The 21605-nt window shown below is 44.6% G+C and overlaps 8 protein-coding genes across 8 annotated transcripts; 4 read left to right on the top strand and 4 right to left on the bottom strand.

The window, feature by feature from the left end:
- Window positions 1-204: 204 nt before the first annotated feature.
- Window positions 205-607, bottom strand: K450DRAFT_231292 (uncharacterized protein). Its single transcript, XM_051587396.1, has one exon. The coding sequence runs from the start codon at window positions 554-556 to the stop codon at window positions 305-307; it is 252 nt and encodes an 83-aa protein (XP_051446818.1). The 5' UTR covers window positions 557-607; the 3' UTR covers window positions 205-304.
- A 218-nt stretch (window positions 608-825) lies between these two features.
- Window positions 826-3569, top strand: K450DRAFT_269962 (uncharacterized protein; the record flags this gene model as incomplete). Its single annotated transcript, XM_051592944.1, has 3 exons — window positions 826-1345; window positions 1414-2183; window positions 2244-3569. The coding sequence occupies 3 exons, from the start codon at window positions 826-828 to the stop codon at window positions 3567-3569; spliced, it is 2616 nt and encodes an 871-aa protein (XP_051446817.1).
- A 216-nt stretch (window positions 3570-3785) lies between these two features.
- On the top strand, window positions 3786-5198 carry K450DRAFT_231284 (uncharacterized protein). The gene is made up of 8 exons (XM_051587395.1): window positions 3786-3870; window positions 3947-3970; window positions 4043-4102; window positions 4177-4214; window positions 4275-4297; window positions 4376-4502; window positions 4571-4603; window positions 4677-5198. Exons 1-8 carry the CDS (start codon window positions 3826-3828, stop codon window positions 4939-4941), a joined length of 615 nt encoding a protein of 204 aa, XP_051446816.1. The 5' UTR covers window positions 3786-3825; the 3' UTR covers window positions 4942-5198.
- K450DRAFT_197554 (uncharacterized protein) lies at window positions 5072-6578 on the bottom strand (the record flags this gene model as incomplete). Its single annotated transcript, XM_051584548.1, has 10 exons — window positions 5072-5185; window positions 5252-5330; window positions 5364-5514; window positions 5596-5752; window positions 5818-5870; window positions 5947-6070; window positions 6139-6205; window positions 6268-6337; window positions 6400-6474; window positions 6518-6578. 10 exons carry the CDS (start codon window positions 6576-6578, stop codon window positions 5072-5074), a joined length of 951 nt encoding a protein of 316 aa, XP_051446815.1.
- On the top strand, window positions 6565-7575 carry K450DRAFT_231277 (uncharacterized protein). Its single transcript, XM_051587394.1, has one exon. It carries the CDS (start codon window positions 6698-6700, stop codon window positions 7520-7522), a length of 825 nt encoding a protein of 274 aa, XP_051446814.1. The 5' UTR covers window positions 6565-6697; the 3' UTR covers window positions 7523-7575.
- Window positions 7576-7634: 59 nt separating this feature from the next.
- Window positions 7635-15084, top strand: K450DRAFT_231276 (uncharacterized protein). The gene has a single exon (XM_051587393.1). The coding sequence runs from the start codon at window positions 7675-7677 to the stop codon at window positions 14884-14886; it is 7212 nt and encodes a 2403-aa protein (XP_051446813.1). The 5' UTR covers window positions 7635-7674; the 3' UTR covers window positions 14887-15084.
- Window positions 15085-15892: 808 nt separating this feature from the next.
- On the bottom strand, window positions 15893-19181 carry K450DRAFT_231272 (uncharacterized protein). Its single transcript, XM_051587392.1, has 3 exons — window positions 18251-19181; window positions 17824-18126; window positions 15893-17714 (listed from the first exon to the last, which is right to left on the bottom strand). Exons 1-3 carry the CDS (start codon window positions 19016-19018, stop codon window positions 16095-16097), a joined length of 2691 nt encoding a protein of 896 aa, XP_051446812.1. The 5' UTR covers window positions 19019-19181; the 3' UTR covers window positions 15893-16094.
- K450DRAFT_231267 (uncharacterized protein) lies at window positions 19109-21460 on the bottom strand. Its single transcript, XM_051587391.1, has 7 exons — window positions 21390-21460; window positions 21202-21319; window positions 20679-20993; window positions 19973-20608; window positions 19726-19906; window positions 19545-19614; window positions 19109-19470 (listed from the first exon to the last, which is right to left on the bottom strand). Coding segments are annotated over exons 1-7 (1593 nt in total). The 5' UTR covers window positions 21391-21460; the 3' UTR covers window positions 19109-19198.
- Between the last annotated feature and the right edge of the window lie 145 nt (window positions 21461-21605).

The raw sequence follows: 21605 nt of genomic DNA, 5'->3' as shown, positions 1-21605 counted from the left end.
TTCGTCGAAATAAACTTCTCTAGAAAATTCGTGAAGTCCATCGAACTTCCGAACATGAGTCTAGAGATGCTGCTTCAGCCTAGACTTGGCAAAGAAGAGCTATAGCCTTAAAATAAAATTTGCAATATTTTCTTTTGTAGGCTTTGGCGACGATAGTGATTGTCGAACAAATCTGAAAAAGACCAGCTTCCCATAGTGATGACGACGGACAATAGAGCGTCGCGAGCTAAGGCCAGATCGCAAGCGATGAAGCGGACTGAAGGAACCGACTTTGCGAAGTCGAGAGACGCACCAATTCGCGAAATCATGTGGAAATAGTGGTGGTTTTCAAAGGTTTAGACGGATCTTTAGAATTGACAAGTACTTTGTCAGATCGTCGTTTGGATGCCAATGGATGATATTTTAATGCCTTGAAGGACCGAACTGGGCACAGTTCCTTTGTAATTGTCAGCAACAGAGACTCTTCGTATTGGACGCCCAGGACATCCTCTATTCGATGCGCGTTGTCATAGTGTATGTTCAACGAGTTCCGGTGAATAGGATAGAATTCACTCATATTGCTGGGGAGCTGTCTAGAATCATCCAACTTCTCGCTCGGAAGTCTTGTTGGTCTATATTATATGACATCTCGCTAAACACCTTTCATTTACTGCCACGAAATCAAATTGCAGTGAGAGGAAATTGCGCATGGGTGACATCATCACACGTGATATATCTCACCAGCCTTTGATCGTTGCGCTTTTTTTTTAACAAGCGCGCACGAACACCAGCTCCAAGCCTGATTGCGCGCATCCCTCGATTGAGGCAAACAAGTCATCGCTCAGCATGCCACTGGACCGCTCGCCATCACGTGTTGACTTCACATTCTATGAACAACCTAGCACAATCCATTCGTTTGAATCATTGTGTGAGCCTTTACGAACTGCCCTGGACAGTGAGGGTGCAGATACATCATTTACCGCTCCGGAATTGGCATACTTCATTGCGCATTTCCAACAGTTTCAAAACAATGTCTTGAGTCCATCTGACGCTTTCAGTGCACGACAAAATGGCTCGTCTATTTCGCCAAGACTGCCGTCCTCGTTTTTCTCTCTTGAACACCTCAATGCGGATTCTCCCCTTTACCACATTCTATTTGCTGCTTACCAGTTTCGCTCGGAAAACGACATTGCTGATTGGCAGTTCAATGCAAATGAAGAGAGAGGAACTAATATCGACATGCTCAAGTATGTTATTCGTCAACTCAAGGAACTAGGTCTCTTGAAGAAGAGAAAAATTGCTTTTGCATCCAACGTGCCAGCTGCCGATAAACCAGATCTGCAGAAAAAGATCGCCGAACTCGAAGGTAAATAACACGGTGAACTCACTATCAGATGCTCTTTGCTTGGTATTAAAAAATTTGTTAAATTCTAGCTGAATATGTTACGAACGCGACAACTGCTACCCATATTATCTACAATCAACCGAGTGGTATTCAGGATAACGAATATAAGGTCGTCAGTGACCGTGATGGAAGGACACTGGTGCACTGGGTTGGGTACCCTGATTCATATAATGAATGGGTAGAAGACATTCATCAATTGCAAGGTGTGGCTTCTACTAGTAGCAAAGCGGAGCACGATGACCACCAGCCATACCATGTCAGTGTCGATTGGCTCAACAGCAGTTACACCTTTAACGAGTGGGCCAATGAGCAAGAATATCAAGTTGAAAATGCCGAGCCCATTGAATCGACCAACAAACGACCCATTGCTGATGCCGAACAGACGCATGAAGGTGCCTTAAAAAAGTCTAGAACCGACGAACCTGATGCTGCTACCGACGGACAGATCAAATTGGAAGAAAGCAATCTCGGTGAGGATTTGGAAATTGAGGAAGAAGCTCGAAAATATCTTGTACAACAACAATACGAAGTCCTTCTCCCATCGTATGCAGCCTGGCATGACCTTGCATCCATTCACGAAATTGAACGAAAATCATTACCGGAATTCTTCAACAATCGCAACAAAACTAAAACGCCTGCTGTATACAAAGAGTACCGCGATTTCATGATCAACACGTATAGGTTGAATCCACTAGAATATTTGACGGTCACGGCATGTAGACGAAACTTGGCTGGTGATGTTTGCGCTATTATTCGAGTACATGCATTTTTAGAGCAATGGGGTCTGATCAATTATCAGGTAAGCATCACAGTCGTCTATAATGTAAAGGCTGTATTAGCTTCTCACCGCTTCTTATAGGTTGATCCCGATGCACGACCTTCCAATCTCGGCGCACCGCTCAGTGGTCACTTTAGACCTTCCGCGGAACTGCCTCGTGCACTACAATCGCATCAGGCTGCTACTCCTTCCCAAGGAAAGCCAGCTGGGACTGTTACATCCTCTAATGAGAGTCCAGCACGCAAAGCTCTCGACACAAACTTGGAATTGAGAAAGAACGTTTTTGCCAAATCAAATAATCAACTGAATGGCACAGCTAAGGAAGAGGCAGACGAACCTAATGAATGTACTAGCTGCGGGAAGACATGCGAAGATGTTACATATCAAAGCAGCAAACCACCACACGTACATCTTTGCGAGAGCTGTTATGTGGATGGCAAGTTTCCCGCCAAGCTCTTCAGTGGAGACTTCATTCGGAAAACAAAGGTCGAAGCAAAAGAGAAGGAAGAAACCGTTTGGACTGATCAAGAGTCTTTGTTGCTTCTGGAAGGCCTGGAGATGTATTCATCAGACTGGTCTGCAGTTTCACAGCATGTTGGCACACGAACTCGCGATGAATGCATTTTGCATTTCCTCCATTTGCCACTGGAAGACCCTTACTCCATGACCACCATGTCAGATTTAGGAATGCTACAGTACAAGTTGTCAAAGGAAAGCCAAGGAGAAAACCCAATCATGTCGGTGGTTGCATTCTTAGCCTCTACCGTCGACCCAGATGTCGCTGCGGCTGCTGCTCGCACTACATTGAAAGAGCTTGGTATGGAAGGAAAGCTGGGCATTGCAGTGAAGAAGGAGAAGACTGAGAGTGAGATGGACGTGGACAAGAGCAAAGGAGATGAAGCGGACAAGACCACAACCGATGACGACAAAGCAGCCACCACTATGACTGTGCCCAATTTTGAGGAAGAAAAGCGTATTTCTAAACTGACATGCGAATACATTGGAAAGCAAGTTGAGAAGTTTGAATTGCGGTTGACCCAATTTCAGGATTTGGAAGCTGCTGTTGAAGAAGAGAAGCGTCATGTTGAACGCGAGCGACATCAGTTGTATCAAGAACGAGCCAATTTGAAGAAGATCCAATATCAAGTGCAGGCCGAGATCACAAAGCGACAGCCACCGCCACCGCCTCCTCAAGCACTTCCGAACGGCATGAGTCCAGCTCAGCTTCAACAACTCTCCATGCAGCAACCACCAAATCCTGGGCAGCTGGCACATGCCCAACAGCAGCAATTTATGAGAGTTCAGCAGTACCGGGATATGATGATGCATCAACAACAACAAGGTGTTCCACCCCCCATGCCACAATACCATCAATCTCACGGCTACAATCAAATGCGCATGCAATAACCCTACTTTCTTTTATTTTCCATTTTTTTTCTTTATTCATGTTCTAATCCTTGGGCTAGCTCACAGAAATGAAGTCGTTGTTTTTGTAAATACAGTAGATGAAAAAAATTATAAGCAATCCTTTTGAGCGTGATTCCCGTTTTGCACAGTGACGACAGTCCAGCCAAGCATTTTGATTCTCCGCCGCAATAATGAGACTTCCCTCCCCCGCGATGTTGGGATTAACTCTTCCGTCATTACTTGTTGATAACACACAATGGCGCTTCATTATTCGATATGCTTTGGCATAATGGTCACAGAGGTATGTGTAGTTAGAAAAACCTGAAATTTGTCGACTGTTCTGTATCGACACTGACTATTGATTCCTGGTTCTGTAGATCGTGATCTTTGGCGTTTTGATCGTAGGTTACAGCCTCTTGAAGCTTCGCGACCGGCTACTCACTGACGCATTTCAATGAATATTTTACCAATAGCTTCCCCTTCCTAAACACTGGCGTCGTCAGCTCGTCAAGTTTGTGTCCACGTCTCCGATGGTAAGATAGAGTCCAAATTTGGACAGTGATCCAATGGCTGACCTGCCAGTGCATTGACAAGTTTACTTCTATAGGTCGCCAAGGCTATCCATATTCTTAAGATCGTATTTGTGTAAGTGGAATAGCATGTGATAATTCTATGGCATAGAAGCTAACGATGTTCGTAAATCAGGTTCGTGTTTGTATTGTTCATCGGTAAGTGTGTATGGTGTCGGATTTCAGACAGCTGCTGGCTTCAACGTATCGTGTTTGCTAAGGGAAAAAATTTCATAGACGCAATCAACCGTCTGCAACGACCTGGCGGTCTAGATGATCAGTCTGCAGCTGGCGCTCATATGATGCATGATATGCGTTCTGGAGCTGCCCTTGCGGCTCGTAAATTTTACGCTCAGCGCAACCTGTAAGTGCTGCAATACTGTTGGAGCTATAATTATGTTATGCCACGAAAAATAACTCTTTTCACGACAGTTATTTGACTGGTTTTACTCTTTTCTTGTCTCTGTAAGTAAATTAACCTTCATCATTATCATCGAACCAACCGGTTCCGGGTCCTAATATCTCATTCGCATTGCAGCATCCTTAGCCGTACTCATCAACTTCTGCTCGAGCTGTCGGCAGCAGAGGAGGCTTTGGAAGCAAATGGCCAGGTTACGAACGGCGCAGAGTCAAAAACACTTCGTGATGAGATCGCAGAATTAAAGAAGAAGCACTTGGACTACGATACGCTGAAAAAGCAGGCGGCTCAACAAAACAAGGAATTTGACCGATTGGCTGACGAGCATAATGCTTTGGAAGAGAAATCGAGAGTAGGCATCAAGGAGACCAGGAAGGAGTTGTAATACACAAAGGATGAGAATAGCTTTTATACACTTGTGGACTTGCAGCACTTCCAAATCAATCATATTAAGCATATAAAAACATTTGAAACCGAAACCAATATATGGGTCTAAATATGAACGTCTAGCCGGCTTATGCTACTCTGTTATAGAAGTTGTTGCGCTTAAGTTCCAAAGCTTTCAAGTATGGCGCACTAATGGGTGGTTGTAATGGATCCAATGACTTGTATTCCCCGTTTTCCTTCGTCTATTACAAATATACATTAGCACGATGGCCTTATCAGAACCAAACCAAGTATCAAGCAATACTAACCTCTAGAGCATAGGTCATGTCAGAATCGTAGCCGCTAGAGCAAATGGATAGAGTGGTATTAGCAAGCTGAACAGTATGTCTGCGGGTTTACAGAGATCAACTCGTTGGTTACCTCAAGTCTCCACAAGCAATGAATGGAACAATGGTTCTATTAGGGCCAGTCAATTGATTGTCTCCACTGTAGTGGAAATCAAGTAGTGGATTTGCCATGGTTGGAACGTAGCCTTCTGGTGGTGAATAGTTCTGACATACAATGAATGATTCTAAAGTCCAATGGAAAGAGTTTAGTTCCACAAGACTCTTAACCAGTAAGTGCACAGGATAAATCATGCATCATATCGTACCAATACTAGAATTGCGAGAACTTCGTGGTTTGCTGCATGTAACCACAGGGAAGAAAACCTTGAGTTGTGAATAAAGAAGTGTGATATCTTTGCCTCTGAAAATTTTGGCAATGAATGTGCCGCCGGGTCGCAAAACGTGAGTTGTAATGTTGAGTGCCTAGGTAGAATCGTTGATATTAGCTTTTTTCCATTCACACATCCAGGATGTTGTTGGTTACTTACAGCAAGAAGAAGTTGTGCTTGGATATATTCATCCATGTCATGGAGACCAGTCACTATTCATCCATCACTGGTTAGCCCATCTATAGCATTGATGCTTGTGATAAATGCTATACCGCTCGGGATCCTTACCATCTGGAGCACCATCGCATACAACAATATCAGACAATTTTCCTTCAAAATACGATATGATTTGTTCAGCAGTCGAGACCTTGGTGATATCACCTTGAAGCTGGATCACTCCAGGAAGTGGAGCCTACAAACCATGACGCCCATGAGAAAATAAGTCGAAATTTATGAGATTGATCAAAACGGATGACATACCATGGCCTGTAGATCAACTGCAACAATCTTTGGTGGCTCTTCTTGAGGATTATTGGCGTGGTTCTCGCTATTGAATAGAGTGATCAGTAAAAATACATAATCAACGATGCATTAATAAATGTAGCATACCTTAAACGTTTGCTGAGCACTTGTGACCAACTTCCCGGTGCAGCACAGAGATCGACGGCTCTATGTATACCTGTACGATATTAATTATTTAGTACTGGTATAGAGTTTCCTTCACTGCCCATCACTACTGACCTTCAAACAAGTTGAATTCTTCGTCCAGCTGCATCAGTTTAAAAGCACTTCGGGCTCTCCATCCTTGTTCTTTTGCTAATCGATAATACTATGCTGGAAATTAACAGCTGATTTCAACCTTGCAATCCACCTAGTGTGATACTTGCCACATCGCGCTTATCCTTTGAAGATTTGCCCATGACTACCGAACTGTATTTCGTCTGTCAGACCTGTGCTTTTTTTTCTTGAAATTGACTTGAAAGGAAGAGCAGTCACAGTACTGTTGCTTCACCTCTAAGCACACAACTTGTTCGAGCGAATGAAGCACAAGGCTGAACGATCAGTCACAGAGGGTCCACCCATCGCCACCATTAGTGGATGGGAAGATGGCCAGCAGTTTACAAGATCCCTCCAAAAGCTAGATCGCTGGGAATTGCAAGCAGCCGACGTTTTGACAGTTCATATCGGGGACATTAATATACAGCTCGGACAAGACCCTCATTCGCCACACTTGGGCGGTTATGTTTGGCTTTCTTCGATGGTCCTCTGCTCTTACCTTCAAAATCTCGCACTGTATCACCGTAGAGATCGACATGAACCTGTTAAATTGGATGATACATCCACCTGGATCGAGCTTGGCTCTGGAGTTGGCTTGATGGGGATCATGCTTGCAAAACTTGGAGTGCAACGGGTAGTTATGACAGACATTGAGGAACTTGTCGACACCATGAAATCCAATGTCAGTTTAAATGATATGGTGTGCAAAGATTTGGACGGTCGGATAATGGCTCAACCCAACGGCAAAGGGGAAATCGTGGTAGCACCTCTTTTCTGGGGTGACAAAGAGGCTATCCACAAAACGAAAGATCGGTATAAACCAGATTATATCCTAGCTTGCGACTGCATCTATTCCGAAGCCAGCGCTATTGACCTGGTAGAAACAATGGCCTTGCTGTGTACTCCATCGACCATCATTGTGTGCATGAGTGAAGTTCGTAACCAAGCTGCGCAAGACGCTTTCATTCGAGAAGCGGAACGACTCTTCCATGTAGAATTAGTTCCTACCGTCAAATGGCACGGAAAAGTAGCTAAGCATATTGCCTTTGATGAAACTCTCAATCTGTATCGCTTAAAAATACGGTGAAAATAAAGAAAGATATTGTCAACAAGCTATTTACTTTGACAGTGCAAAACCCAAATTTGGAACGTGATACTGAAATTTCCCAAATCTGCAATTTTGCATTTGAGACCCCCAAGGCTAATCGCATTCATTCAATCGTTTGGAAGAGTAAAGCCATGCAGGTGGGACGTGACAGCGTCACGAAATGGCTCCCGTTACCTAAGATTGCTCACGGCATTGTGATCTATCCTTTCTCACCCACTCCGAATCTCAATGCTCAGTCAAATGCCAGCGGTCAAACCTCAGCAACCACATTACTCACTCCAACCTCATCTCGACCCAATACCGCCTACTCTACCATCCAATCTCCCTTACTTTCACCTTTTACTGACGACGGTTCATTTGTGTCTGGGAACAGCGTACCAACTAGTCCAGTTCCCGAGCCTATCAAGCCAAGCGATTTAAACGCACTGATACCTTTGGAAGTCGGAGACGAAGTTTTCATCATTGAGCAACAGAAGTCTTGGTATCGTGGCTACGTCTTACGTGCATTGAATCATGGTGAGCTCCCAAGTACTGCGCCAATTGGATGCTTTCCGAAAAATCACGTTCATATCAAAGGTTATGTGCGCGTGAGCTCTTTGAAGCCGGAGAAAAATCGAATATCGGTGGCTGTCGACCCTATGGATCCCAATATCATCCCAGATGTCGAACAAGTTGGCTCACCAGATAGTAGCTCATCAATGCTGTCTTACATGGCTGCCCGCCCTCCAAAGCTTCCGAGATCCCTTTCAGAGTCCAATATCACTACCAAAATGAGCAGTACGAAGCCCATTCCCGATGAAACCATCGATGAAGGAGAAACTTTTCGTCCGGGCAGTGCGACTAGCATGTCCCATTCGTCAGCATCAAACTTCCTCTCATCTTTGGATTTGGCCGAAGCGAACCATCCTCAGCCTGTGCAACAGAAAAGCGAGCCCGCCCGACTACCTCCACTTCCCTTCACGCGATATGGCCAATCGACTGCTACAGGCGAGAGTGAGCCTCTTATTGACGAAATCGCCGCATGTATACGGGAATGGAACTGTCGCCTATATAAACATCTGTCTGACCGACGCTACGCAGCGTTCAATTCTCTCAAGGATCAAATTAATTATTTATTTCAAGCGCGCAGACAGCTGTTGGACCAGACATTGTCGAGAGAGGAATTATCCAGATTACGAAAGGAGTTGATTCATAGGATGGTGGTCATCAATGTGATACAGGGTGGTGAAATGCTACTGAGGCACCCACATGTTGGCCACTTGTTGGATCTACATAACACATCCATCGCCACTATCTATCGCATGCATTTTGAATACGCCAACAAAGACTTGAGCACTCCGAACGCTCTACTGAGCTCTACTAATTTGGGGTCTGGTCTCCTGTCATCAACCTCGGCGCTTAAACTCCCTTCTCCGTCTATCACCGCATTGTTATTGAACTCGACTTCTGGCCTAACAGAACTGACTGAAAATATGCAACCGGCTTCTCCTGGTGTTATACATCCACCATCGCCTTTGATCCTAAACGCTCCAACTGGCACCACTAAAGGCGCCAAATTTTATCATCTATACTTTGATCTCAAGGCTTGTGTTGCTCACATTTGTCAACCAGGAGAATACACAGAGCTTTATTTTTCTCTTTACAATCGGCTGGACGAAAAGTTCTTAACTGAAGAGTTCTTGGTGGTGATGAACTACAATGGTATGCCCAAGGATGAGAACCGTATAGGCAAGCTCAATACTCTCTTTACCCAGATTTCGAATCACGACTTGAACAAGGACATCTATTTGGTGTGTCGTATTGTACGTATGGGTGCAATGAAATTGAGTGACAAAGATCATGTCTCATCTCTGTCTGGCGGACAAGCGTCAATCATAAGCGGACTGACAGACTCCAAATCCTACTTCGACATCGCTAACGGTAAGCAGCACCAAATCAGTTTACAACACCAACTGGCTCAGCAGCGCCATGTAAGTCAACCTGCCGCTCCTCAGCCAAATAATGCTCAGCATGGTCTTCGAAGACCATTTGGCTGTGCTGTTCTTCATCTTGGCGGTCTTCTAAAGGGTACTTCAACAAATCAAACACTTGCTCCCGGACCATCATCCAGTGCATATGCGGCTTCACCTAGTGTGAACCCAACGTCCGCTTCCCTTCCTTCGTCCTCAGCCGGTACACCCGGCCTAAGCATTCGAACCAACCTTGGTGCTGCTAATTCTAGAGATATGCTAGCGGCCGAACATTTCATGCCGATTTATACCCCAACCACAGAATCTGGCTATTCGTGTCTGATCAACAATATCATTGATGAGACGCCAAAGGAATATGAGCGAAATCCAAGAGCTGAAATGCTATGTGTTTATTTGCGACTTTTCCACGGTGAATTGGATAATGTAGTCAAGACCAACACTGGATTACTACAAGATGTACCGATCACATCGTGGCTAGGCTTCCCTGATGTAGTCTTCCCAGGTGACGAGCGGAATGAGCTGTACATATCTTTATCATCTGGTGATTTCTCTCAAATGGGTCGTTCCAAGAACGTTCAAGTCACTGTCTGTGTCAGAAGCAATGTCACTGGTGATGTAATCGAAGACGCATTGCATCCAGCAAGTGGGGTTGGTCCAACAACCTACTGGGAAAGTATGGTCTTTTATCACGATCAACGACCGTCTTGGGAGGAGACCATCAAGGTGAAAATTGCAGATGTTGATATATGGGAGAAATCACACATCTTCTTGACTGTACGACACCGTAGCAGTAGTGGTTACAGCAGTCAACAATCTCATAGTGGACACAGTTCTTTGTATCGAGGTCAATCCCACTCACCTCAAGGCTTAGCATCGGAAAAAATTGTAGCGTTTGGATTTTTGCCTCTGTTCTTGCCACCCGTGTTCCAAAACTTTGTGGTTGATGGTACGCACAAGCTTGCTCTCTATCGATACGACAAGCAATTAAGCAATCCAGGGGCATATTTAAATGTTGTTCCATGGTGTGTGCAGTCCACGGCTCCAGCCAACATGTCTACAACCAACAAGCAGAATAACCGTGTAACGATGAGGCATGGTAGCCAGAGTAGCATAGGCTCAAAAAATGCTCTTGCAATCGTTCCCAATGGAAGCAACAATAGTCTTGGCCGGCAAGATACAAATCATTCAGGTACAACGATTATGGGCTCTCCTATTGGTATCTCCATGCCATTGCCTAGCACCACCATGGCTAACAATGTCAAGCCTGTTGTTCTTCGCGATACCGTCAGCTTCCAAACGTTCCTATGCTCCACACAATATACACAAAATCAAGTGTTGGTGCAGCTGCTGAACTGGCAGTCCTTTTTTGAAAGAGGCCAGGAAGGGAAACAAGAACTTCAGTCAGTGTTAGACCAATTTACATTTGTCGGTGAAATGGAGATTGTGAAGTTCCTTGGTGATATTTTCGACGCTTTGTTTGGCATATTGACTACCAACCATATGAAACGCCAAGATGTTCAAGACATGGATGACAAAGTCGTTGAAAGTATAGTCTGGGTTCTCGGTATCATACAAGACAGGCGATTTAGCAACTTCCGGCCCGTCTTGGATGTCTACATTGAACAACTGTTTGCCCAACCCGGTCTACAATCTACTGGCATTACTTTTGGCAAATCTCCTCCCAAAGAAGCGTATGTATATGACGCATTGTTAAAAAGCCATTTGAGATTATGCTCGGATCCTGCCGATATCGTTCGTGCCAAGAAATTACGAAGCAGTATGAAAGTATGGGAATATCTTTTCCGTTTTATTGTCCGGTCTCGAGAAGTTGCACGGCAAACTGAAGAAGAGAGCGAGCGTACTTTGCGCGATATTATGTTTAAGGAAGAGCTTCAGCAATTGATGAAGTTGATCAATGGCATCATGAGTCCCGACCTTCCCAGCTCCATGATAGGATCGCAGACACTGGCACTTCAACACTTTGCAAGTATTCTTGGCGAATTGCGTAGAGTCTTTTTGCCAAGCGAAGTATCGGATATCATCATTAGCTTTTTGGATGCTTCGGCGCATGTCACGGGCAAGCTTGTAGCCTATCGATTGTGTACTATTATTTTTGTCATCAAGAGCCCAATCTTCATGGACATGGATAGCAAGAATTCTCTAGTACCTAAGGTAGTGCATTGGATAGAATGCTGGATTAGACCTTACTCACAAGTGGTAAAGGAGCAAGAATCCGGTTCTGCTAAAGACACCAGTATCCCGCCGAATCAAGCCATTCCTTCTGTAAGTCGTGCGCAATGGCTTGAAAATTTGCGACTGTCTATTACCATTGTGTACCTTGTATTTGAGAAAGTACGAGGATACCGATCCATGTCACACACATCAACCAGTCTCTCCTCATCCTGGGTCTCTTCTATGTTTTCACTCAAAAGTGTCTCGCAATTCCGCCCTATTTCACTGGCTACGCACGACGAATATGACGAATCCCACGAAGACCAAATGATGGCTGCCGAACATGAAGTTGCAGAAATTACAGTGACGCTGTTATCACTGCTCCCTCTTTTATTGAATACATACATGGAACTACAAGTTATCGTGAGTCAATGTTACAAGGCTATGCTACAGCCCAATGCCTCAGCTTCATCCACCACCTCTCCAACGTCAGCTTCGTTCGGTCAGAGCGGAAAATCGCCCATTAGTTCAGGTCGAAATTCTATGAGTTTACGCGATCGAGCAAACTCTGTCTCTAGCAAAGCACAAACTGTACATGCACAGGGCTTTTCTAGCCAGTTCACCACCCAATCTGCCAGTAACAGCCAAAGCATACTCAGCAAATGTCCGGCGACGCCCTTCCCGTCCGTTTACCCATTTCCATCTACACCCGCCGTCAAGACCAATCTGAAGACATCCAAACTGGATGTCACACCTCTTATTTCATCTGGATTGTCGGACATTAGCGTCATCATCCTTGAACTTTTCAACGTGGTACCTTCGCACGAATGGAAACAGTATTTGGTCAACACGGTTGAAGAGCAAGGCACTCGCAAAGCATCTATGATCATTCGCGAAGTGTGTGGTGTCTGCTTGGGTCTGCTTCAAGGAGAGATGATAAATCCCGAACAAGACGATGACTCTCTCCAAGACATTGATTCTTCCCTATTCGAGAAAATTGCCGCAGCTCGTGCTATACCAAGGAACTGGCTCAATTTGCAAATGGTAGCTCATCAAGTCGTCATTAATTCTGTGTTGACACCCATCATAGAGCTAATAAGAGAGGGATATTTCCCACTGGACTCTAAAGCTGAAGTTGGATACGAGCTTGAGGCGAACAACAATCCCATGGCTTTGTGGGAATGTGTACTGAGAACTATTTTCACGGTTGTCTCCAGCCGAGAGCTTGAAATTGACAGGTTCCTCCCCCAAAGACAACATGCTATGTGGAAACTTGTGGGTGATCTTCGAGGTGGTTCTGGTGTGCACGCTTTACTCGTTTTATGGGCAGCATATGGATTGGATCAGCAATTACCGGACGCCGTGGACGAAGATGAAGAAGCGGATGAAAAAATGATGGATGATGACGAATTGGAGACCAGTAGTGAACCAGATATATCAATTGATAAGAATCCTGAGTTGGAGACATTCAAATCGCGATCATCTGTTACCTCCATAGAAGACATGCAACACCGACCATCGCCATTGTCCATTGTCACCAATGTCCCTCTTCCCAACAAACTGACCATTTTCCATGCGCGAGCTACGCCTCTTATTGTATTACCTCTGTGCAAAATGTGCTTAGCCAGCCACGACTATGTTCGTGAAGTTGCGTCAAACATGATGATTGATCTATTCGTCATTGAATACAAGCGGACTGGCAATGTGATGAGATTGCAACAGTACTTAATTGGCACCATGGATCATTTGCTCATGGTCGAGAAAATAGGAACCCCTGTTTCCCGTCATCGACTTGTTCTTGAACTTCAAAACAGCCTTCAGCAACATATCGGATCGATCAACACTGAATGCTATGAACTTTGCACCAGCGCCATTGCATCTTTGGCAACCTTCCTTGATTTACTATTACAAATCAGAAGTTTACCGCAAGACAACGATGAGTACATGGACGAGCGCATCAACAGTACACTCAAGCTGATGCGATTTATTCAAATGATCGAACGAGAAGAGATCTATATTAAATATGTACATCAACTAGTTCACCTACAATTGGAAAGCAACAATTCCGTCGAAGCCGCTTTGACCTTGAAACTACATGCCGACTTGCTAGAGTGGGATCCGTACACTGAGTTGGGTGCTATCACGGAATTGAATTTCACAGCCCAGACTGCGTTTGCAAGGAAGGAAAAAATCTACTTCAAGATGCTGGATTATCTTGAACGCGGCAAGGCATGGGAAATATGTGTTGATCTATGCAAGGAATTGGCTGATCATTATGAAGCAACCACCTTTGATTATATTCGTTTGAGCGATATTCTTTCAAGACAAGCAGGTTACATTGAAAGTATTGCAAAGAAGGAACGCTATTATCCAGAGTACTTTAGAGTCGGATATTACGGCCGTGGATTTCCTGTCAGTGTGCGCAATCATCAAGTGGTATTCCGAGGTTTCGAATGGGAGAAGATTGGATCGTTTATTGAACGCATACAAAACAAGCATCCCAATGCCGAAGTCTTACCAGCCAAATCAAATAGCGGAGGGTCTATATCTGATCAAGAGCTTAAAGAACTTGAAGCGTCACCTGATGGTCAATATCTGCAGATAACTGCTGTAACGCCAGAACCCGTTCGCGACGATCGACCCATCTTCAGCAATCAACTGGTCTCTGATAATATTCGCAGTTATTACATGGCGAACGAAGTCAGTCGGTTCTCTTTCTCTAGACCTGTTCTCAAGCCGGTTGTCAATCCTGATGATGGGTCCTCCAACAAGCCAGAGAACGATTTCTTGAATCTATGGACTGAAAAGACCACTTTGATATGTGAGGATTCATTCCCAACCATTCTTAGACGATCTCGGGTCATCAAAACCATTGTTGTAGAGCTGTCGCCCATTGAAAATGCCGTGCATGCTATGGAACAGAAAAACAATGAACTTATGGCACTGGAACGAAAATACGCTCAAACTATTCCTAAGGCGTCCAAAAGTTCACAGTCGTCAACAAACACCAATAACATCAATCCATTTTCCATGGCTCTCAATGGTGCGGTCGATGCTCCTGTCAACGGTGGTGTACCCATGTACAAGATGGCATTTTTGTCCGGTGCCTTCGCTAATCAGCACCCCGATATGCTGGAATGGGTTCAGCGATTGCGCGATACAATAGATGATCAGGTAAGGCGAATCGTTCATTCATCATGAGAACATGGGTCTGTTTATCTAGTGTCATTAGGATTTTGACACCTTTGCCTTTTTTTGAACCACAGGTACAAATCTTGGAAAGATGCTTGGAAGTACATAACAAACTTGTTCCTCTCGAAATGCGCCCACTGCATAATAACTTGGTCAAATGTAAGTGTCGTATAATGTTTTTAAGGAAATTTTACGGGCGCTTTTCTGACCATGCGTACGCTCTGTCATGATAGTCTTCCGCAAAAACTTCAAAGATGAAATCCAGCGTGTCAATTTGAAACGCAGAATGTCACAAGCTGCTAGTAGAGCTTCTCGCAATTCCAAAGTTTTGTCAGCTACATCCCTACAGGAAATTATTGACAGAACACCAACGAACCGACAAGGATCCGTATCGCCTGGATTGGCGTCTCCTGGAGTTGGTGGTTCTGGCAACCCTAAACATGGAGCTATGCCGCCCATCAGTCGAGCGTTTTCCATTCGACCCAGTTCAATGATATTGACCGGCATGGATGATAACCTACAGGTGACGGACGAAGACCTTTTGACGGCAGGCAAGAAAATGGCGCCTTCCGATGTTTCATCCAAAGCAGAGAGCCTTTCTCGATCCTTCAAAATGAGTCTGCGTATGAAGGCAGGCAGGCGACGCACCTCCAGTAACCCTGACATGATGGCCGATCTTATCGCGAACCCACCTGGTCAACGGTCGACCAAATCCACTCTGAACACAACATCGTCCTCTTCACCTTCGCTGCTATCCTCTTCCAATTCTAAATCTAGCAAGAAACGTACCTGGGCTTTTTCAAAGCCACGTTAGAACGGTCATGGCTTCTTGGGATATTGATAAAAATATTCCCACTTTTTTACTTTTTCATAGAGCTAATTTTGTTTTTTTTCGTACAAATCCTAATTGTCTTTCATGGTTACGTTTCTTTTTCCATCGTCGCTCCTTTTTGTATCCTTTATTACTAGCTTTTCGGAAGCAAAATAGCTGCGTTATGTTGATGATACACTCAACAAGCAGAAGAAGAAGAAGAAAAAAAAGAACAATTAAACAAGAAATAGCAATACCAGAATGTATGAGTGAATGGGATGCATGGAGAGAATGTCAAAGAGAATGAGAAGGTTGTGTGAAGTGAATTCTATAGTGTGGCACATTTAAGGAGAAAAATAGGCAACATTGACAACGGTGAGTGGGTTGGGGGGTTTTGTAGGAAAGTCTAAGCAATCCCTGCCATCCACAGGACGGGGATGCCAAAGTTCGTTTTGGAACCATCTTGGTCGGAAAGGTCGGTGTTGAGACTCTGGTCGATGGCTGCAGCGTCCCATTTACTACCTACTTGACTTAATCGCTTCTTGAGAGCATCGTAGTCACCGCTGTTCATCATGTTTCGGGTATCATGATCTTTGCTACTGTATGCATAAGCAGCGTGGGCCATATGTAAAAGAGGACGAAGTCGAGGTGTCATTCCGCTGTTTCCATGTAAAGCCACGGCCCGAGACAACCGCAATCCGCCTGCCGGTGCATAGTGCCAAATATCCTTACTGATACCCGTGTTTTGAATAGCACGAGCAAGAAGTGTCCAATATTGTAGATTGAGCGTTTCATAATGAAACTTGAGTTTGTCGAAATCCGCTGAAGTGCCCGGCAAAGGCATGGTTGCTTGAGCAAAGGCAATTTCATACGGTTGTGAACCATCAGACGAAAACTGTTTGCCAATCCTCATACGACATCGATTGGCCACTCGTAAATAGAGTCGCAAGTCATCGGTGAACGTCGCCAAAGCTGCCACTTGTAAATCGTAAAGCACACTGCGGTGATCGGGAAGTTGAGCAAGATGAATTCCAGTAGGCGAGTTCACAAGGTACTCCAAAAATTCAGAGGCGATGGATTGTAGTTCAACGTATTCTTTATGCGTGAGGGTTTGCGTCTTGTGTAAAATGCGTATGGCGTCAAGAAAAGGGGCTAGGTTGACTTTGGTCAAATCATGAGGTATCGGGATGGGATTGCTGCCATACTTGGGAACAATACGAGGAACACGATTCAGACTTGGGAACGAGTATCCTTGATCTGATAAGAAGTCCAACATATGACCCTTGTCCTGTATGACGCGTGCCATGTTATATTCCTCTTGCGTATCGATGGCATATTCATTCAAAAAATGAACTCTAACAAGATTAGCTGCCCATCGTCCATATTTTTCATTGCCAACGAAGTATCGCGCCAATGCCAATACAGTCACATTGTCGGCAAGTGGGCCAAGGAAGTTTGGATCATCACTTGATATGTTACGAGGCTGGGCCGTTCCCTCATTCCTGACAACAAAATCGGGTTTTAAAAATTGTCTTGCTGCCAGTGGGTCTTCATTATGTCCTGCATCGTCGTCACGTTGATCTTGTTCCCCAGGATGCTGACTTATTTCTGGCGCAAACCGCCCCTCGATATCCGCTAAAATAGTATTGGCACGCGCTTCAATGTGATCGACCATCTTTCGAACATCCGGGTCACCACTCCAAAGCGAATATCGAATCTGTGCAATTTCGTTTTCATTGAATAAGAAAAGATGTTCTTGTCGGAAGGTACGGCGAGCGAGTTTTTCGTCTAAAGCATCCAAATAATTTTGAATAGCGAGCAAGCGATTGAAGGCTCGAATGGAAGTAGCTTCTTTCTTATTCTCCTCTTGCTGGGGATTACCAGAGAATAATCGAAATACCCATCCAACCGTTTTGAAATTGCCTTTGTCCTTGCTGTACGGTCGCTCTTCTGCCTCCCAAGGTACGACGGGTCGGTTAAGGGAACGTCGATTTTCCAAGGCTCCAATACGCCATAGAAGCTCAAGCTATATCGATTGGAAAAAAAAAAAAAAAACATGATCAGTATTGTGCGCACGTTGCTGATTTACCAACACCCCATGGTGTCACTCTGAGATCATATTCTCCAAAGCTTACCTTGCTGCGCCGACCATAGCGCATGTTTGGATTGTACTCCTCTTCACTGTCATACCTAAATATCAGCTGAGGCTCTTCGGGGGTCTTTGGTTTCTCATCCATGCCATCCAGTAGGACGGAGTTATTGAGTAGACGGGTCATGGGGACTACGAAATACTTGGTATTGTGGCCATAGCGCTCCAGCTGAGATCGGATTTCTTGGAAACTATTGACGCTCAAGAAGCAGTTTCCATCGAAGGGCATGATCCAGCGGGTATTGGATAAAGATTTGGCATGTCGTAGGGCAGTGTTTCGTCCACCATTCTTTAAATGGGGTGGAAGTAGACGAAAACAAACAAGCCAAAAATAAGTGTTACTAAATCCGTGCTCTAATGTTTTTTTTGGCGGTCCACCAATGTCGCAATCGTACAGCCAAAATATCACTTACATTATTCATGGCATACAAGTTCTTGTCATGATACGTATAATCCAACGTGCGTAATTTCGCCACCTTAGAGAAATGCATGTAATCGTCCGAATGAAGAAAGTCTTTTTCCGGGAAGTCCTCTAGTCGAAAATCCATTTTGACGTAGTCCTCTTCATGAAAAGGCGCTCGAATATATTCCATTTTATATTCATCTAATAATCGAATGATGGCCGCTTCATTCACAGGATCCACAATCCGATTAAGCAAAAAGATTTTCCGAGTATTTGGAAAGCTCTGTTCATGTTGGAGGATAAAAGCAAGATTCGATAACGTCTGACCTTCCTTGTGTCTCGGTGGCAAATCGTTACCAATGATACGATACAACAGGATTTGATCTCGGACCGACGGCTCAACTGGCGCAAAGGCTGGAGCTTTTTGGTCTCGAGGTCGTTCATAAGCAGGGGGAGTAGACGTTTGAGCTGGTGCAGAAGTAAAGAAAGGCAGGTACGACAGAATAAGCAGTATAGCCAATACAACCACTATGAGACGAGCCCAGCGTTGGTAGAGTCGCTTTTGACTGGTGCCATATTGATTGTAATAGTATGGTTTTGAATAATGGTCATGCTTTTTAGAATGATTGTTGTACATGGATGAAGTAAATGCTGGTTTTGTTTGCCGCGGCTTGGGGGACCCATTGGTATCCATAATAGCATCAATGTTGAGATCTACAGATTTTTTTGTTCGTGAAGATGGTAAGCCATTCTCTGCCAAGCTGGCAGCACTTGGCATTATATTTGCAAAATGTGAGAGGGATGAAGGGGAAAGAGAATGTCTTGATACGGAATGGGACGATAGAAAGTTCAGAAAATTGACAAGAGTGGAAAAAATGGAGCTACGATTGTTGCTTCGCCGATGACCAGTCACTGAAATTACGTTGGGTCCCCAATATCAAACACAGCCCATGGAGGTTTACGCTCTCAGCCACGCATGGTCCAGCATTTCTTGAGCACTGGCACGATGTTCATATCGAAGCATGGGTAGTAGAAAGCTGGCAATGTCTTGCGCTTGTTCCTTACGCATGCTATATTTTTCATGTAGTACATCGGCAAGACCCCAATGCCGGAGTCGACTAATGTGCCTCAGCTCGCCTCGGTGATTGAAATACTCTTGGCTTCGCTTGCCAGAAAGCGCAAAGGAACGGGGCATATCGCCTATCAGCTCTATCATTTGGGCGAGGTGATCTTAGCCACACACAAAAAATGGCTTGTTAGTTGGTGGGATCTTTTTACTTTTAATACAATAAAATAGCACTCACCATCATCACGATTGTGTCTTGCTCCCTTCTGAGGGTCAAACAAGTAATCTCCAGTGATCAATTCGAACATCTGTCAATCATCATAAGACAAATGTTGGGTTAGCCTGTCCATCTTTAAAACCGTCAAATGTGGCTACGGAGAGGGGTTTCCGATGTGGAGTCTCCACCACATAGAACCTACCATGCAAGCAAAGCTCCAAATATCTGCTTCAGGTCCCCAAGGGGCACCAATGATAACTTCCGGAGACCGATATTGTCGAGTTTGAATATCTTCAGTGAAGTGATGATTGACCCAGCAAGCGTTACCCAAATCGGCAATTTTGATATTAATAAGGTCCAAAGAATAAGGCACTTCAATAGCTCTAATGTTCAAAACTATCAGCAACCTTGTCTTTGAGAAACTCCATACGACAGATTGGAGGACTTACTGGTCTCTATAACGGCCGCCTTTTGTTGAGTGGGGCCGTCCGCGGTGATCCATGCTATCCCGACTCTCCGTGTCAGACGAGAGTGGCTGAGAAGCTATCATTTGCACTCGGTCATGGCGATGGAGGCTGCGTCCTCGGCTTAGACCGTCACGAGATCGCTCGGGATCACTGTATCGTGGTCTTTCCTTTACATGATCATCCATTCGGTCAGGTTCGATCGTGGCAGCGGCTTGTGCGGCTGATTTTCGTACAAGCTCTTCTGCGTTATCTATACACATCAAAACATTTTCTGGTTTAAGATCCGTATGAATGATGTGACACTCCCTATGAAGATAATCCAAGCCGTAAAGCATTTGCTTGGCGATTTGCTTGACCAAATGAATCGGTATGCCGCGATGTTTGTACCGTTTGATTAACGCTAGCAAGTTTTCACCAAGAACTTCAAATGTCATGCAAACGTGCGTCCCATTGGTGCCGTTATGCATAAAATCATCGTAAACTCCAGTAACATGTTGGCGTCCAATGGCAGTCGGGTTCTTTTCCGCCACTGTTTTCAATAGCTTGACCTCGTCTAATGCGGTTTCGGTATAATGTTTGGCAGATTTGACCACTTTCAGTGCGAAATGTCGATCTGTACTACATCGTTTCAACGCGATAAGTACGACGGCTTGGCAAAGAGTACTTTATGGCATGGACGGTATCTCACCTATTGTCTTTGACTAGCCATACGGTAGAGAAATGACCCCAGCCCAATTTTCGAATGATTGTATATTGGCCATCTTTAAACTTGTCGCCTATATGAATAGGATGGTATCCTCCTTTTCTATAATCTTCCCGATCTTCTTCCTCGTTTTCAAATTCCTGGTCTCCATCATTATCTGAGCCTCCTGACGATCCACTGGCATATGATCGATCTCGTTGAGATCGTTTTTCAGGTGAACGCTTTGCATGTTTTCTCCGCCGTTCATACTTGCTATTTGGATGGCTGCGTGGCGATTTTGAACGATTGCGATGTGGATAGCTAGACAAGATGAAATAAAAAAAATTAGGGGGAGGGGAGGCAAATTAGTCAAATCGCGCCACAGTCAGCCTCATAAATGGCAACATTGGAACAAAAACATGGGCCTGCCCTTAAGTTTGCCGTGGCCAAAGTTGTATTTAACCCAACAGCTAGCCGTCCAAAAGAAAGGTCACAGCTTCAGTTCCCATCACCAAACTTATATCCTTACCTGTTTCTGTACGCATCGTGTTCTGAATGGACATCTCGCCGAAAGCGATCTGTGCGCTTGTGGCCCCGATACCTGTTGCCGGAATCATGGTATCGACGCTTGTCAAGTGAGGAATCCACTGCAATGATGGAAGAGGAGTTAGCATTTGCATAGTCGCTTATTCTTCAAAAGTGCATTCAATATGGTACTTGTATATGTCACTCTACAGTGAATGGCAGTTGTCGACAGAGGGGTGTCGTGTATGAGCTTTTTAAGGTGAATTCAGAAGAAAAAAAAAAAGTACTGCTGGCGGACATCAAAAGTCTGATTTTTGACTCTTCGACCACTCGTTCTCAAAAACACACTGTCGCATGTAAAGGAGAGCAGCTATGTCAGCATATTGATTGCGTACAAAGTCCAGTATT

The sequence above is a fragment of the Umbelopsis ramanniana genome (genome assembly GCF_025399195.1).
Source record: "Umbelopsis ramanniana AG unplaced genomic scaffold K450scaffold_13, whole genome shotgun sequence".
In the NCBI taxonomy this organism is placed as follows: domain Eukaryota; kingdom Fungi; phylum Mucoromycota; class Umbelopsidomycetes; order Umbelopsidales; family Umbelopsidaceae; genus Umbelopsis; species Umbelopsis ramanniana.
Note: the sequence above shows the minus strand (reverse complement) of the source record. Positions and strands in the feature narration are given on the sequence as shown.